At 34.6% G+C, this 19,489-nt stretch overlaps 1 protein-coding gene across 6 annotated transcripts in view; it reads left to right on the plus strand.

The window, feature by feature from the left end:
- LDLRAD4 (low density lipoprotein receptor class A domain containing 4) overlaps nt 1-19,489 on the plus strand; it is a 578,057-nt gene that overhangs the window by 547,567 nt on the left and 11,001 nt on the right. For all 6 annotated transcript variants that reach the window (XM_051970507.1, XM_051970509.1, XM_051970508.1 and 3 more), the window contains one exon: nt 18,869-18,922. In XM_051970507.1, coding sequence (XP_051826467.1) covers nt 18,869-18,922 — 54 coding nt within the window. The remainder of the gene's footprint in view (nt 1-18,868; nt 18,923-19,489) is intronic.

The following is a 19,489-nucleotide window of genomic DNA, read 5'->3' on the forward strand; positions in this document are numbered from 1 at the left end:
ATATTTGTTTTTGTATGTTAAAGTTTCCCTTGCTCCGGTTTTCACGTTATACTAAGCCAGGGCTGGACTGAAATGGGACAAGTCTTAAAACTTGCTATTGAAATCTCATGAGCATTTGATGCCCCCTGCTGAGCAAGCTGGGGAAGTGGAGTGGTATTGATGGAGGCAAATCTACAAGCCTCATTCTAGTTCACTATTCTTTCAGGAACTTGTTTATGGATCTAATGATGCTGCCGGTAAAAATGCTGAAAGATGAGCCCCAAATAACACCCCCCTGCCTGTTTACAACTCATTTGGATACATATCACAGAGTATCTTGCTTCTTAGTCACTTTGACGCTTTGAGTTGTGACACTCAAAAGTATCACTCAAAAGCAAGAATTTACATTTAGGGAATTATAAATTCTAGAAAGCATTAGAGGAAGAATAGAAGAAGCATGTGCTTAAAAAGGACTTATACCATCTGAGAGGGAGAAAATCAAATAGCATGATGTAATGGATCAAGGTTTAAAGCTCAGAAAGGCCATCTGTCAGTTTGTAGATGGGGAAAGCAAGTCACACAATAATAAGAGGGGAAGTCTGGATTTAAATGCAGGTCCTCTTGATTCCCAATTCAGTATACTGTCTGTACTACCTCCCTGGACTCAGCATTAGGAAGACATATATTCCTATCCTCCTTCAGATACTTAGTACTTGGGAATGATCCACAATCAACCTTTAACCAGGTGTCCTCAAACAACGGCCCACGGGCCAGATGCGGCAGCTGAGGACGATTATCCCCCTCACCTAGGGCTATGAAGTTTCTTTATTTAAAAGCCCACAAAACAAAGTTTTTGTTTTTACTATAGTCTGACCCTCCAACAGTCTGAAGGACAGAGAACTGGCCCCCTGTTTAAAAAGTTTGAGGACCCCTGTGAAATTTAAACTTTGGTTTCCTTATCTATAAAACAAGGGACCTAGACCACTTATCTCTAAGATGCCTTCCAAGAATAAATTTATTTATTAGTCCACCACGAAAAATAAGAAAAGGAATATTAGAGTGAGGAAAATCACATCTGTGGAGCATAAAAATAACCATATCTACATTTATACTTGAAAAGACACATTTCTAAAGGTAAGAGAGATGTGGAATAACTTCTGAGGTTGTTACATTTACTCCTCTCTTTTCCTTTTCCAATGGGCTTTTGTGCCCATTTTGTTCCCTTTTCTGCTCCCTTTCCCTTTCTGCCAGTGTTAAGATGGAGGTTACAAGAGGACTGTACACTGTCTCTGCCCCCTAGGCCCATTTCTAGCAGTGGTAATCACTTTCCAGAATGCCATAGAAGGCATGTAGTAGTGAAGGCACAGACTGCGATTGGACCTAGCATCCCTGCTTCCAAACTCAGCAGGGGGCCAATCTGCTAGAGCCAGTCAGCTTTCATTAGTGTGTACATTGATAAAGCCCGTCTGGTACTCTGAGATACAGTTCCAGGAAAGCCCTGTGAGGAAAGTATTGTACTGTCCCTGAATTTAGTGGGGAGAAAAAACATTTCTGGATGAAAGTGAAAAGTAACAATCCGGGACTAAATCAAATTACAAGAAAAATAAACATTTAATGCTGAATAACAACGGATGGGTCAGTGATGTAAATCTTAGTGCATTGATTCTTTCTTTGTTATGTTTGTTTTCCAGTAGTTAATTTATTAGATTCCTAAACTTTGAGACTATCCAGCTTTCTCTTTATTATTTTGAGTTATTCTTACCCTACCTCCAATATTGGATATTTAAGTCATAATCCTGGAAGATATATGCATTCCTGATTGGAGAGTTTTAAGCCAGGGCTACAGTGAGTGTGATACATGGTGTGATGAAACTTCCTTTCTGTTCTATAATTCCATAATACCACCCCACTTTGGGCCCCTGGCCCTCAACCAGGTAGCTAACTGGTATAAGGGTGAAATTGAAAGAAGAGTTAAGTTGGATTTAGTGTCTGGGAAAGGAGAATGTTCCAATGGAAGGATAAGTGTATAAAAGCTTAGAGCTAGAGTTTTGTAATATAAATGTAGCCCCCTGAACTTTTTCATTTTAAGGAATTACCCCACTGGTCAAATACATAGCACAATCCTCTACTGCCACTGATGAAAAAGGAAGCAAAACAGAATGCTAGGGTGTAAATTGTATGTTTTCATCACAGAGAATATAAAGGTTAACCTTTACTTATGAGAAATATTTGATGATGATGATGATGATGGATAAACACGATGATTGAGAATTATAGTAATAGCCATTAATAAGATATTCTGTTATTATTCAGTCATTTTCAACTTTTCATGATCTCATTTGGAGTTTTCTTGGCAAAGACACTAGAGTGGTTTGCCATTTCCTTCTTCAGCTTATTTTTACAGATAAAGAAACTGAGGCAAACAGGATTAAGTGATTTAGTGTCTGAGCTAGTAAGTGTCTGAGACCAAATTTGAACTCAAGTCTTCCTTACTCAAGGCTCAGTCAGTACATTGTCTATTATTTATATGCAATGAGTTTAAAAAGCACAATACTTAGAATGTTGGCTCTTACATTTACTAGTTTTGTGATCTGAGACATCCCAAGATTTTGGGCTTCGGTTTCTTCTCAGATACTCTGAGCATGCTAGTATCTGCCCCACCTACTTCAAAAGCTTTTATAAGAATCAAATGTTATCATGTATGTAAAGTACTTTGTAGGTCCTAAAACAATATTTAAAATTATGGTTATGGTTATTTGTTCCTATAAATACAATCTCACATAAATACAATTGCACAAGTAATTGAGCTTTAACATTTTAATGGAAGATCTTGTAGAAGTCTTTGATGCAGTATAAAGAACATTGGCTTTAGAGAGAGGAGATCTAATGAAAATCTTGACTGTCACATTTAACTTTTCTGGGTCTTGCTTTTATCATCTGTAAAATTAATGATTTGAACCAGAAGAAGGTCCTTTCCATAGCTCTAGAGATCACTAATTTTATGTGCTAGTTAGTTGATTTTTAATGAAATATGTTTTTAATCACTTTAATGATTTCTTCATAGCAATCTTGCAAAGAGACAACAAATGAAACCAATATTGTTTCAAAGTAATAAACTAAAGAAAGCAATTGTATTTGGTGCTTTGTTCCTTGTATAACAAACCTTAAATTTCTTAATCCATTATTCACTCATTGAATAGTGGAGAAGAGAATGACAAGGAGAGCAGGAGGCTTTGAACCATATCTTCAAAAAAGAATTGGTTAAAGGAATTGAAAATGTTTAGCATGGAGAAGAAAATAATTTGTGGGTATATGAGCAGAACCCTCAAATATATGAACTGTCTTGTAGAAGGGAGACCACATCTATTCTGCTCATTAGTAGAGGGCAAAAGGAAAAGCATTTTGTGGAAATTGCAGGGAGGAAAGCTTTATTTCAACATGAATATTTCGTGTAACTAGATATGGCCAATAATAAAAAAGGGCTGCCTTGGCAAGTAGTAAGTTCTGCATTAATTGGGGATTTTAATTCTAAGACTGAACGGCCACTTGTTAGAAATATTGTAGAAGACATTCAAACTTTAGGACTTGGTTGGCATAGAAAATTTCAGATATCTTTTCCAGTAATCTGGTTCTATGAATTTGTTAAATACAATCAAAGTGATGATGAGATAATCAGGCATTTATTAAGCACCTTTTTTATGCTAGGTATTCCACATAATAGTAGAAATACAAAGACAAAGAATCTTTACTTTCAAGAAACTTAAAAAGATTAATACAAGTGCTATTGGTTACCTTCTATCTATCTACTGAAAAAAGCAAGGTATTTCAAATTCATGCATTTGGATAAGGGACTAATTTATTAAACCTCTTTTTCCTAGTACCCATTCATAATTCAAGAATTTTTGTTAGTAGAGATATGGAAACATCTCATAGTTTAATGAAAAGAATGTGTAAACACACAGGAACCAAAATCTGGGATCTAGTCACATATGTCACATATAACAACTAGTTATGTGACTTTGAAGACAAAGTTTGTGCATTTTTTTCTTACTAATCTACAAATTGGGTATAATTATGCTTCTGCTACTTCTCTCACTGTCTTGTCCTGAGGCTTAGTCAATTAATCAATCGATAAACATTTATTATTAAGTGTCTATTATCTGCCAGGCATAGTGCCAGATGCTGGGATACAATTTCAAAGAATGGAAAAAATCTCTATTCTCAGAGTTTATTTTCTAAATGAGATAATAGATGTGCAATTGTACATCTCAATAAATACAATCTCAATAAAATACAAAGTACCACTACTTTTTAAAATCTTGATACCATAATTTTGATCCATGATGTTATTGGAATTCTAAACTATTTGTTTGGGGTCCAACCCCCAGAATTAATGCAGTTCTCTGCACATTGTATGTGTATAATATCTTTTCCCCTATGCATTCATTCAATCAAGAAAAACTTATACCTAAAATTCAGTGAAAACAGTATGCTGGCAGGCTGCATGCCCTTCCCTTGTCAAGAAATATTTTAGCTTTAGATTTGAGGCTTTAGTCACATGACCTGGGATGGTTTAAGTAGATCATTTCCAAAACTATTGGTTATCTCTGTTCATCCAGCTGGATTACTTCATTATTTCATGAGCCACTGAAGTTGCATTCCCAGGAGCCATGTGCAGAAATATATCCATGCCAGCTGCCCTTAATTTACTTAACTACAAACATTAAGCACAGATTTTTACTTAATCATATGCAAGTTGTCTCTTTCTCTAGTTGGGCAAGAGGCTTGCATGTAATCAGGACCATCCAGCAAATCTCCATCTTCTAAATGGGATATCCACAAAGGATTAGGGCCTAATTGAAGCAGTTGGAGAAGCATAATTTTAACTCAGTGTCTCCCTTTGAATGACAGAGATGGGGGAGGTTAAGTGCTCTGATAGCTCAACTGAAATGAGTTTTTCTTCTTATTCTATCCAAAGTTTCATATGAATGGTAGCTTGGTGAGGGACCATTGAATATATAGTGGTAAAATGACTAATTGATTAATATATTTATTAGAATTGCATTTTGAAAATGTGTTTCCTTTAAAACAGACAGATTGGGAAGCCTAGGACTATCACTGCCTTCTCTCAAAATATTTTTGGAATTCATCTCAGGGCTCATTATAGTTGACGCAAAAATAAGTTTTCAATAATAAAAGGATTGTTTGAAGGAACTGAGAACATAATAGCATAAAGAAAAGATCAGGGAAAAGGGGAGGAGTGGCTTTTTGTAACTGACTTAGGCCAAATATTAGCCAAAGTACCTGAATTATAGAATCCTGGCTCTACTTTGCTACTTGTATAATTTTGACTAAGTCACATAACATATCAACTTCAGTTTCTTTTTCATTAAAATAAGGAATTTAGACCACATGATTTCTCAGGGCTCTAGATGGTTCTAGATCTGTAAGCTTATGAATATAATAATAAAATTTAATATGATCATAGTCTTTTAAGAATTGAAAGTTTCTTACTAGAAAAGAGTTGCTATTTATGTTCAATCACTATCTTTTAAGAGTTGAAAGTTTGTGTTTCCTGAAAAAAATTGCTGTTTATGTTTCCTTTTTCAGTAGTGTTTGATTCTGGGTGACCTTGTGGATAATATAGAGTATTAGGTCCTTCTATCTTCCTCTATCTCTCCAAGTCTAAGTTCATATTCATTGTTTCTATGATACTTGTCTCTCAGTCTCATCATATCCCCTTTTTCCTTTTACCTTCCATCTTTCCTAACAGCAGGGTCTTCTCATTATGTGGCAAAAGTACTTAAGTTTCAGCTTGAATATTTCATCTTTTAATGAATAGTATGGATTAATTTATTTAAATATTGTCTGATTTGACCATTTTAAAAACATTGATTCTAAGGCACACTCAGCTTTCTTTATAGTCCAGTTATCACAGCCACACATTACTATGGGAAAAATCTCAGCTTTGACTCTATGGACCTTTGTCATCAAAGTGTTGCCTCTGCTTTTTATGATATATCCAGTTTCCAAGGAGCAAGCATTTATTTTTTTTTAATTTAAATTTTATTTTATTTAATAATAACTTTGTATTGACAGAATCCATGCCAGGGTAATTTTTTACAACATTATCCCTTGCACTCGCTTATGTTTCATTTTTTTCCCCTCTCTCCCTCCACCCCCCCCAAGATGGCAAGCAGTCCTATATATGTTAAGTATGTTGCAGTATATCCTAGATATAATACATATTTGCAGAACTGAACAGTTCTCCTGTTGCACAGGGAGAATTGGATTCAGAAGGTAAAAATAACTCGGGAAGAAAATCAAAAATGCAAATAGTTCACATTCGTTTCCCAGTGTTCCTTCTCTGGGTGTAGCTGTCTCTGTCCATCATTTATCCATTGAAACTCAGTTAGGTCTCTTTGTCATAGAAATCCACTTCCATCAGAATACATCCTCATACAATATCGTTGTCGAAGTGTATAATGATCTCCTGGTTCTGCTCATCTCACTTAGCATCAGTCCATGTAGGTCTCTCCAAGCCTCTCTGTATTCATCCTGTTGGTCATTCCTTACAGAGCAATAATATTCCATAACATTCATATACCACAATTTACCCAGCCATTCTCCAATTGATGGGCATCCATTCATTTTCCAGTTTCTAGCCACTACAAACGGGGCTGCTACAAATATTTTGGCACATACAGGTCCCTTTCCCTTCTTTAGCACCTCTTTGGGATATAAGCCCAATAGAAACACTGCTGGATCAAAGGGTATGCACAGTTTGATAACTTTTTGGGCATAATTCCAGATTGAGGAGCAAGCATTCAAAAAATTTCCTAGTTAATTTTAAATTTACTACAGTCACTATCTGGAGTCATCTTTAAGCCTAAGAATGTAAAATCTGACACTGCTCCCATTTCTTCTCCCTTTATTTGCCAAGAAGTAATGGGTCCAGTTGCCAAGATCTTGTTTTTGGGGGATGTTAAGCTTCAAGCCAGCTTTACATTCTCCTCTTTTACCTTTATCAAGACTCTTTAATTCCTTTTCACTTTCTGTCATTACAATGCTATTGTCTGCATATCTCATATTGTTAATATTTCTCCAGGTTACCTTAATTCCAGCTTTTTGTTAATCCAGCCTGGTATTTTGCATGATATACTCTGCATATAAGTTAAATAAATAAAGTGTAGATCCACAGCCTTGTTTTATTCCATTTCCAATAGTACACCAATAAGCTGTTCCCTTTTTGTTCCTAACTAGTGCATCTTAGCCCACATATAGGCTTCTCAGGAGCAGTAAAATGATCTGCCCATCTCTCTGAGGACTTGTCACAATTAGTTATAATCCACACAGTCAAAGGCTTTAGTGTAGTCATTGAAGAAAAAGGAGATGTGTTTTCTGGAACTTCCTTACTTTCTTCATAATCTAATGAATGTGGGCAATTTGGTCTTTCATTCCTTTGCTTCTTTGAAAAAGATGAGAAAAGCAGAACTAGAACTAATCTCAAAAGTGACCAAATGATATCTGTTCAAATCCAAGGCAAATCATTCAATATCACAATAATATGTCTGTGCTCCAACTACTGATGCCAAAGAAGCCAAAGTTAATTAGTTCGATGAAGACTTAGAACATCTAAAAATGACATCAAAAAAGATGTCATATTCATCATAGGGAACATGAATGATAAAGTAGAAAATAAAAAGATAATTTTGGCCTTGAAGTAGAAAATGAATCCTGAAAAGAGAGATTGGATTAAATTAAGTCTACTTGACTTAAAGCAGTTAGATGACACAGTAGATAAGTGCCAACTAGAATAAGGAAGATTCATCTTCATAAATTCAAATACGACCTCAGCCATTTACTAGCTACATAACCATGAACAAGTAATTTAAATATGTTTGTCTCAGTTTACTTATTTGTAAAATGAGCTGGAGAAGGAAGTGGCAAACTATTTTAATGTCTTTGCTAAGAAAACCACAAATGGGAACACAGAAGGTTGGACACAACTAAAAACAACTGAACAGCAATATTTAGGACAAAGGATGGAAGTTGTAAGGAGGCATCTTCCAGCTTGATATGAAGCTGAATGGTTGATTTAAAAAAAAAAAAAAAAAAAAAAAGCTTGATATAAATCCTTCATTAGGCTGAAAGACTCCCAGTAAGTTTTACCCTTTGTCCTATTTTCGCCCTCTGGGGCTGAGAAAAATCCATAATGGAATGAACTATTAGACATTAAAAGGATTCCTTATTGAGGCTATTGGAGAGGGATTCCACACTTAATGGGTGGTCTAATCAGTGATGTTAAACTCAAATAGAAGAAGGGGCCATAAGAATCCAGATCCCTGTCCACACAGAAAAATTCACATATTAATATTATCTCTGTTTTATTTCATTTTCATTTATTTTGTTAAATAACAATTTTTTTAACCTGATTTGTTTTACTCTCATAATGTTGTGATCAGATCAGGCCGAAATGATTTTCAAGGTCCCTTTCTCTCTTCTTCCCCTTCTCTCTTCCTCTTCTCCTTTCATTCTTCTTTACATACATGCATACATATGTGGATTATATATCTACATATATATATATGTAAACCTGCAAAATCTTATTTGAAGTTTAAATCTTTTAAATCAAAAGTTGCATTTTCCCTACTTAATTTCTGTGCCTCCAGGCACAGTCAGATTATTATGTATTTCATTGGAAATATAAGCAATTGCTTTGCTTTTCTCTTCATTACATCAGATTTTCTGGCATGCTCTATTTCCTTTTTTAAGGGACATGTCATCTACATGAAGGTAAATATTGATATATAAGAATAGTCTGATGCTATGTTGAAGAAGAGAAGTAAAACTAAAGACGAGAGAAGTGAGGGATGATAGCAAATGCTGTTCAAAGACACAGCCTCTAAACTCAATCTGTTACTGCCATCTAGAGTAGAAAGGGCAATAGTAAAAATAAAATAATAATACATAAATAGATAAATTAAAAATGTATAGTAAAGAAAAGTTGTGAGAGAAAAAGAGGAAAATAAAGAGGACTTAACTTTGGTATAGATGAATTGCTCTAAAAAGTAATGCTGCCTGTGTTTTGAAATTCTCACACCTGAACAGGTGACTTTGTGGAATAGAAAACTAAGACTCAGGGACTAAATGATTCACATTAGTCCTACAACTGGGTCAGAGTGTATGAGAAATAAGGGAAATTTGGAGGCAGATCATCTAAGTCCATCTTCTCAATCTGAATCCTGAAACCATTCTATACTAAATTGCTTCTCTAAGCCTTCTAGGCTTTCTATTTGCTGAAATTAGAAGCATTTACCCAAAGAGTTGTTGTAGTAGTTGTTTAATCTTATTATGAGGATTCATTTCAGAATCCAGGTTCCAATTTAAAGACAGCTTGTTTTTTTTTTGTTTGTTTGTTTGTTTGTTTGTTTTTTTAAAAACCTCCTGAAGAAACAGAATAAATATAAAGTATTTTTCTTAGCAATGAGCAAGTTGCTTTAGCTCATTGGCCTTAGCTTCCTTCTTCATAAAATGAGACTTTAATATTTTTATAAACTATCACATGTTATAAAGGCAAGTGTCAAAGCACCAAGGAAACATGGAAAACAAAGCTGTGCCATTCAGATTATTTCATTCAGACTGTGCGTTCCTTTAGAAAATGCAATTCAGAAGCTAAATGGAACTCTATTGAAAATGTAAAACCATCATGTGTACTCTGGAAAATTTCCATTGGACATAATAACAGCCTATAACCTAGGGTTCTACTCTAGCATCAATTACCCTTAGTGTTAGAATTGTCACCAATGTCAATCTGTTATCTCTGTCTGTGATGCTTGAGAATTGCTTGGTTCCAAATGAAGAATACCTTAATAATGAAGTGTTTTTGGATCCATTTATATGTAGTTCATTAATACAGTGTTGTTGGACTAATGAAATAATTATAAAAATTATGTATACAAAGGAACAAGTAGATTATAAATTTTATTGAGGACAAGACTATCCTTATTTTTATCTTCCTGTCACATCATTTAGAATTCTACTCTACTCACAGCAGGAGCTTAATAAATAGTTGTTGCTTAATGAATGAACCTACCATGACCTCTATCAAACTATGAACTAAACTAAATAGCTTATGTTTGACTTAGGTGGCAAGATGAGAAAGCAATTTTAATCTTGTGTTAACAAAACTATAATGAAAAAATAACATGAGCTTAATGGAGATAAGGCATTTTATGCTTTTAATGAAATGGAGAGTACTTTCTATGTGAAATATGGTGATAACATTTAAATATTGATAGTTCAGTCGGAAAATAAGTCAGAAATCCCAAATGTAGGATCCCAGATTTAGAGATATAAAATGTTATTGAATCCATCCTCTTCATTTTAGAAAGTATAGGGTTTCACAAAACATTGTTTTGTAGGCGTCTGGCAGATTACTTTTATGCATAATGATATTTTTGTGAATGAGATCTCTTTTTGTTTTAAAAGGTCTGAAATCTAATTCCTCTATTTACTAGTAATGTGACCTTGAATAAGTCACTTGTTTTCCCTGTTTTTTCATCTGCAAAAATAAGCATAAGAATACCTACAGTATGTATTACATAAGATTGTCTTGAAGATCGCATTTGATAACATATAAATCACTTTGTAATCTATAAGTTGTTATAAAGATGTTAGACATGATATCTACTATATGACATCAGAATAATAAATAGAGTGAATAAATGAATATCATAAGCTTACTATGTAGAAAATCAGAAAATCATTATGAATCATTAAATGAATCATCACCTAAATCTTTTTGAGGTTCAGCTTATACTTGATGCCTTTTCTAAGCTACTCCTTTCTTCAAAGTGTTAGCAATCTCTGTTTCTCTAAAATTGTTTTATAATTATCTTCCATTACTTATTTGTGCATGTTGTATATCAGTTCCTTGATAGAAAGGACTGTTTTGTTTTTTTCTAATATACTTTGTATATAATAGGTTAACAGGTGCTTAATATATTAAAAATAATGGACAGGTTTTTCCTTATCCTGCCCAAGATCAATGACATTTCCCTACTATTTCCGAATCAGTCCACTTACACTGTCTCTCATCAACTGTCTTTCTTCTACTTGTAGTGCTTCTGTATGTGCTGTCTTGTTAGACTATGAGTTTCTTGAAGGCAAGAGATTGTCTCGCTTCTTTGAATTTGTATCTCCAGTGTATGAGCACAATATCTGACATATAACCTGACATATAATTAGTACTTTATCATTAATTTGTAAAAACTAGTCCTCCTGGTTTTTCTGAATTATTTTGTAATTTAGAAAGGCTTAAAACAGGCATCTTACATAATAGATCTATTAAGCATGAAATTGCTTTGGATATTCCTACAGGGAAAGAATTTAATTTATATTGAAAAGATGCATATATCTGTGTATTTGCAGAATAGTTTGCCATCATTTGTTACTATTCCCCATAACAAATCTGTGAACTCCTTTTTAGTTCCATATTATTTTTATTTCTCAGTTTTCATCTAATCACAACACATAAAAATGCCAGAAACATTAGTTTTCTATTGTTGAGATAAAAATCTATTCTATGATAAATCCAGAAGCATTGCTTTTTGAATTAATGTCAACATCTAATTAGTTCCTATTCTTCCTTCAAAAATTATTAATAATATTGGGCATATTAAGAAACTGGGACATATATAAGCTATTAGAGAGAATGCATATCCTGCTAAATCTCTACTGCATCCCGCAGTAGGGGGGGTGAGGTGTTCCTATGACAATTCTATCAAGAGGCTTCAATACTGAATTGGCCCGGAAAAGAGTACCCTGATGAAAGACTCTAGAGCAGAGTTAGAGTGAGAAAACTGAGAGTCTCCTTTGTGTAGAAGCTTTTTTTGTAGGATTGTTAAGAAATAAAGGATTATAAATCTCATTTGAAGAGCTGGGGAAAGTCCTAACAAGCTTTTCATGATTGAATTAACAAAAATAGATTAAAAAGTTATCTTTGCTCAGAGAAACAGAAGATCAAAAATTCATTGTTCATTGAAACTCATGTTCATATAAAATATGGAATTGGATTTTCTGTCCTGGATAATTCATTTTTGGGAAAGACATTGAAAAATTAGAGGAAGCCCAACAGGGATAGTGATTGGACTAGAATCATTTCGATATGGTACATGGATTAGTTGAAGAAAATGGGGATGTTTATATGAGAAAAGAGATGAGGTCTGAGGAAATGAAACTTTCTCGGGATATAAAGGAACTCACAGAAAAGTGCCTTGGCCTTAGAATATAGGATTAGAAGATGTGGGAGGGAATTATAGAAGCATACTTTGAATCTGTGTTAAGAAAGAATTCCTAACAATTAGATCTATACTGAAGCAAGAGTGAGCTCTCCAATACTGAAGGTCTTTAAATTGAATTTTGACGACCATTTGCTGGGTCAAGTACAAACTGTTTGGATTTGCTGACCAAGTCTGCATTAAAAATCAGGAAACATGGCTTCTGATCATGACCTCCAAGAATTAGCTTCATGACTTTCTCATTTTCATTTTCATCTTTACTTTATCTTCATCTGTAAAATTAGAATGTTGATTAGATAATCCTGCTCTGTGAAATTTGATCATATGATCATAGATTAAAGCTGGAAGTATCCCAGAAATTAGAGGTTATCAAGTCCAGCTCTATCCTTTTATAGACAAGGAAGTTAAGACCCAGAAAGGTATTTGACTTGGATCCAAACCCAGGTCCTCTGATTCCAAATTCAGTGTTTTCCCTTTCACCACAGTGCCGTAAAAAGAACATTCTAAAAGTGAGATTCTGTTCCTGCCTCTGTTAGGAATTAGCTGTGTAGCATAGAATCTAAAACTGATACATGAGGAATTTAGGATTTAAGAAAAATGACCTGATAACTATGAACTACTGCAACAAGTAGTTGAAGGAGTCTGTAAAACCTGTACCTTGGATAAAGTTCAGATGTCATGAGTTCATTTCAGAGTCAGCTATCTAGGTGACAACATCTCTTTGTCCTTCCATGATTTTATGGTGGTGATGAAGAATGGTTCACAATCAGGCATAAAATCGAAGTTTTAAATTTCTGGCAACATTACATTTCCTGATCTCTCTTAATTCTAGATATAATTCTATATATATATATGTATATATATATATATATACACACACACATACATACACACACACATATATAGACACATATAGATAGATTGTACATAGCGGCTTACATATTGACTCCCCTTTTTGAGTGTGAGTTTCTTGAGAGCAAGGATTTTGTCTTTTACCTTTCTTTATCTCTCCTAACACTTGCACAGTGTGTGGCACATAGCTATTTAATAAATTGTTATTGACTGCCACCTTTTGAAGCCCATAGGCAGTATTGTGTATAGTGTGTCTGTGTGTCTTGTGTGCATTTTCTAAATGTTACATTAATAAATAACTTCAATTTATGATTCTTGGTAAAAACAAGTATTTCTAGACTAGTGGACATTAATTGACTTACCTAGACTATACAGTAAGCCCATTCATAAATAAGAATAGAAGGTATTCTTCATTGGATCTCCATCAGTATTTTTTACATTTTATAGGTCACAATCATTCATCATCCTGTGAGTTTATTGCCTATGGTCTTTCAGACAATAAATATAACATACTTTCTCAAATTTGACTGAGTTTTTCACCTCTGACTTTCACAAAAATCACAAATTTGAGAGTTAGAAGGAACTACAAGGTGTTGTGAGCTTTTTCTTCTCAAAACACAGCCAGGTCATAAAAGTTCAGATCTTTTATTATTTCAATATAGCCCGGTTAGCTTAGAGGCCTATCTCTCTGCTTGGTTCCAAGAGCTCTCTCCGAATGTCACCAAATCCAAAGGTCTGGTCCTTCAGCCTCTGCCTCAGTTTTCTTCAGCCTCCAGCCAGCTCCAACTCTTCATGTCATTCCGCTGAAATCTCGACTTGTAGCGTCTTCCTCTCTGAAGAACACTTCTGCCACCAGCCAGCCAAGTGGAAAATATTCTGCCTTGCCTCGGAGAGAGGGCTTCTGGCGTAACTCTACTGAAATCTGACCGAGAGCTTCTGTCTGTTTCTTTTATCCAAGAGGGAGGAATTGTGGGATACGAGAGAGAGGGATTATGGGTTTTCTCCCATAGTGCTCTCTGGCCCAACGAGCTTCAAGGGAGGTGTGAACTCATTGAACTTAGTTCTACTTAGTACCTTGTTTCAGGTTCTGCCCAAAACATCTTCTTGTAAGATTAGATCGACTCTAATTAGTTAGCAGTTAGTAAGGATTCCAACATCTCCCCCTTTCTTTTGTTTTAAAACATAGGGGGTTTCTGAGGGGGTACACATAAATCCATCAATATGGGCCAGAACTTTGTAACAGATATACATGGTATACATAAATCCATCAATATGGGAGGCATTATACATAATTTACATGAGCACATAGCAATATAACACAGGCCAGTGGTAATGTAACTACTGCAAAAGTCTCATCAACAATCTTTCATCTCAAGAAATCCAATGATTCTTGCAATTGCTTAAAATACATAAGCACATAGTAATATAACACAGGCTAGTAGTAATGTAACAACATAAATCGACCTGAAAATTTACACATGTCCATAAGTCCTAGAAATAGTCCATAAGGAATCCATTGTCCATTAGTTCATGTGCCAGGAATCTAATAATTCTTGTAAGCTCTGAAGTACTGCAAAAGGTCTCATCAACAATTTTTCATCTCAGGGAATCCAGTGATTCTTGCTGGTTTTTCAGGAACTGAAAGCTGAAGATTTTAAAGTTCTTTTGACAGTCTCATTGTTAGCCTTTTCCACCTGTGGAAATATAAGCAGATCCTCTTCCCCAAGCAATTAACCTAATTCCCTTCTATTTATCAAATTTGGGATTTCTCCTCATCATCTGGTAATTACATTGGAGCTGTTTGCATTGGATATTGTCTTGTTGTCTTAAAAGGCCTGTATTCTTCCCAACTGTAATCCTGATTGCTTTTCTGTTGGTTGATGACTTCAGAGTTCTGAATTTCTAAAGTCTCTCTGGGTGTAACCTCAGCTGCTATCATGCCCCACCTGTCCTTTGATTGATACTTTAGAGCTGGGCCCTGCCTCTCATTCCTCTGGGTCAATATACATTTAGAGGCCCAGTGAAAGCCTCGGTTACATTTTGGACATGGGGTTTTGGGTTTTCTCTCACCCTGTCTTCTCACTCTATCTCCATATCTACAATGAGCTCTCAAATGTCCAATTTTTCCGCACTGAAAACATCGACGAGTTTCTCTAGAATTCCTCTGCCAAGAAGGACCTTGTCTTTCCATGTTCATCATAGTTTGGGCATAATAAGCATTTATATCCACTGTGGCACAGCGTCTAATGATTTCTTCTAAAGGAGCATTTTTGTCTAGCCCCCATATAATTCTCTTGCAAATCTCATTGGCATTTTCCTTAGCCAAATGTCTAGTCATTATTTCTGTTGCTGCATTGTCTCCAATGGTTCTTATTACAGCTGTTTGTAAACGTCCCACAAAATCTGCAAAAGGTTCATTGGGACCTTGCTCTATTTTTGTGAAAGCATTATTTCCATCTTTCTGTCCAGGGAGAGAATTCCAAGCTTTTATTGCAGCCTTAGAAATTTGCTCATACACTGTTATGGGATAATAAATCTGTTCTGAACTCTCTGCATACTGACCTTCTCCAGTTAGTTGGTCAAAAGCAACTTGTACAATAGCTCCTGTTTGCCTATTGCGTTGGGCTTGAATCCTACATAATTCATGAAACTCCGAAAGCCACAATAAATTTTGTCCCGGTTCTAGACAAGTTTTCGTTATGGATTTCCAGTCATTCGGGGTTAGGATTTCATTAGACAAATTATCCAGTAACATCTTCACATAAGATGATGTAGCCCCATAAAGAGTGCAACCCTTTTTCAAATCTTTAATTTTTCCCAAATTAAAAGGAGTGTATTTTCTCTCTTTTTGACCTGAGGAGTTGAGCTCTTCAATCACAGGATATGCATTTATAAAATCAGATATATCTTCTCCTTCATTTTTTGCTTTAATTAATGCTTTTTCTAATCTTGTCAAATTCTGCTTTACAGGAAAAGCTGACTGTGTTTCTGTCTCTCTCCCTCCCCCTTGTTCTACCCATGAAGGGTTAATTGCGGGGGGAGGGTCATGAGATGTGGAATCACTTAATTCCTCCTTCTGTGAAGTATCATACTCAGAATTGTAATTAACTCCATTCTCATCTGATTTGTCCTCCTTTTCACCTAGTAAAGTTGGCACTTCCTCCTGTACTTTCCTTTTCATCATTCTATCACTTAAATAACTTCTTATAGCCAATTGTATTACATTATATGTATTAATTATTGAGTTAGAGCATTTGTCATATGACTAGAAATGGTTTTAATTTCTTTGTCTGAAAATTGTTCATATCCTTTGACCATTTATCAATTGGAGAATGAATAGCTTATATTCTGGGTGACTTGCTTTTAAATTTCCACTCTAATATTTCCCTAACTATATGACTTTAGGTAATTTTTTAACCTTTACGGGCCTCATATTCTTCATCTATAGAATAAGGGTATTAGAACAAGATAATCTGTATGGTACATTTTTGTTCTAAATCTTTACTCTTATCAACAGTCCCTGTTTGTGTTCTGTACTTTCATTTGTCACTTATGTAATGTGGTATGTTTGAAATGGCTGCTTGACAAATGCCCTTTGATTGGGGAATGATTAAACAAATCATAGAATGTGAAGGTAATATAAGACAGTAGCATCAAACTTAAATAGAAACAGATCTTTGCAGGCCACATGTTGACTTAATTAGAAAATAACAAATTAACAATATCTATATTTTATTGTATTTTTATTTTATTAAATATTTCTCAGTAACATTTTAGTCTTCTATTTAGGGCTTCACTGAAAGTTTTGCCACCTGTGCTAAGAAATTGTGTGTGTATTATATATATATGAAATTATGAATATGGTGATATGAACTGATAGAAAGCGAACAGTAAAATAATATCTACAATGACTACAACTATGTAAATAAAAAGAATAATAAAACCAATAATACAAATGTTGTGAAATTATGGGGAAGAGGTAAGAGAAGGGAAGGGAAAGGAAGAAAGGGAAGAGAAGAAAAGAGAGCAGAAGGAGGGAGAAAGGAAGGAAACCACAAGCATTTATATAGTGACCACTATATTTTAGGTATTGTGCTAAGCACTTTACAAGTATCTCATTTGATCCTCACAATAACCTTAAATATTTTTTTTAATCCCCATTTTTCATTTGAGAAAATGGAGGTAGCAGAGATTAAGTGACTTGTCTAGAATCACCCAGCTAATAAGCATGTGAAGCACTCAGTTCTTCCTAACTGTAGGCCTGGCTATCCCCTGCACCTCTTAGCTGGAAGTGATAATATGGGGTAGTAGGTTGAAGACTTATCCTGGAGTCAGAAAGACTAAAATTCAGGTCCCGCTTCTGACATATATTAGTTAAATAACCATGGGTAAGTCACTTATCTCAGTTCCCATGGAACTCTCTAAAGCTGTAAGTTATAAATCATCTTTCTTTTCTGGAAGGGGCTTTTATAGCAGAAACTCTCTATAAAATCTCACATCCAGTTGAAACCAAAACAAAATAGTGGTTTGACTTCAGACAACTTTGTTAGATAGAGGAGAATGTTAGTGGTATGATTTCAATTGTAGATGAGGAAACTAACTGCGAAAGACTAAATTGAATTGTTCATTATCAAAAAGCTAGCATTTATTTGAAACCAGGGATCCTGATTTATATTAGATGTAGAGGGAGAGGTGTGAGAGTTGCTTTAAAATGCTGGAAAGGCTTCCTTGTGGAAGAAGTTTTAAGTTTATTTTGCTTAGCTTCAAGGAACAGAACTAAAATCAGTGTTTACTGGAAGATATAATGAGGATAATTTCACCTTCCATATAAGGAAGACCTTCCTAGTAAAACTATCATTTGGACTATATAAGACAGTAACTTTCTTATCACTTAAATTGTTCAAAGAAATGCTGAATGACGATTTTCAGGAACAGATGCTTTCAGTAAGAATTAAACTAGATACCTGCTAAAGTCCCTTTCAACTCTGAGGTCTAATAAATAAAAACAAAAACAGATTACCCACTTATCCTAAATATATTAGATGTCAATTAAGGTCACTTACATCACTTTCTCATTTGATAATATGCTTTGAAATAACACTTTTAGCCATCATATACTATAGCATTTCTGACTAAATGATAAATAGAATCAAAGGATGACTTGTTAGACAATATTTGTAAGACACTGAGATTTTGAGAATAACTTTTGATGAATTTGAAAAGCATTGCTTGCTTAAGCTAAAATTGGTTGCTTTTTTTGGATTCAGAAATACCTAATTCTGTATTTGCCATCCTATTTCTACATAAAATAAGAACATAAAGTAAATCATTTTGGCGACAAAAGACTGCTTCTACTAAATAAGACTTTTTCCTTCTCTCATACTCTTAATCCTAAACTAAGTAATACTAGCTTAAATATGTGAATTTCCCAGAAACTAGGCAAAAAAAATAGGGGTGTGTGTCTATAAATTAAAATATTTTTTACTTAAAACTTAACTTCAAATATATTATAAATTGAGTCTAAACTTTTCAATATTCTTTGTCACAATGGACCTTTGCTGTTCAAATTCAATCATGAAAAGGAAAAAGTCCTTCTCTATTCTAACAGCTTAACAGATGTTATTTTTTCTTATATTCATATATTTGAATAAATAATATTTGCTATTGTGGTGGTTAATAAGAAATTAATGGCATTTTTTTCTGTGTGTGCTTTTTTCTGTCTTCACCATTGCTAGGAAGGGTGCTTGTGGCCTTCAGACAGCTCAGGACCACGGCAGGCTGCTTCAGAGGTATGGTATTTAAATTGCTTTTAAAGATCCTCAATATCATTTAGGAGTAATGGGCTATATTATGTAGCAAGTGTCTACCAAGAGACTCCTAAGGGAATAAGGAAAGAGGGGGAGAAAAGAGTTTAAATATATGACAAATGACTTTAAATACAGCAAAACCTATGGGAGGCAAACATACAAGTAGAGTATAGACTAAGACATAACATACATAATTCAAATGACTGCAAATATGATAAAGAAATAGGTGCACCATTGAAAATTTAGGATGTAGAGATCAGAAGAAACAAAAGATATTCACTAAGGAAAGGTGTGGAATTGTGAAGGTAAGGATCTGAAAGAGGGAAGTGTTTGGTGACTGACTAGCTATTTATTTAGAAATCAGTGGTGTCAAACTCAAATAGAAATGGATGTCAGTAATCAGTACTTAAAGATCTTTGTGAGTTGCATATTGATGTAATGTCATCACTATTATATTGTAATTTATTTCCCCTGTTCAACTCACATTTTCCTTGGTTCTGATACACTCAGGATGGTTTCTATGTTTGACACCTCTGAAATAAGGCACCT

This window comes from Antechinus flavipes, chromosome 1, assembly GCF_016432865.1.
Source record: "Antechinus flavipes isolate AdamAnt ecotype Samford, QLD, Australia chromosome 1, AdamAnt_v2, whole genome shotgun sequence".
Classification (NCBI taxonomy): Eukaryota; Metazoa; Chordata; class Mammalia; order Dasyuromorphia; family Dasyuridae; genus Antechinus; species Antechinus flavipes.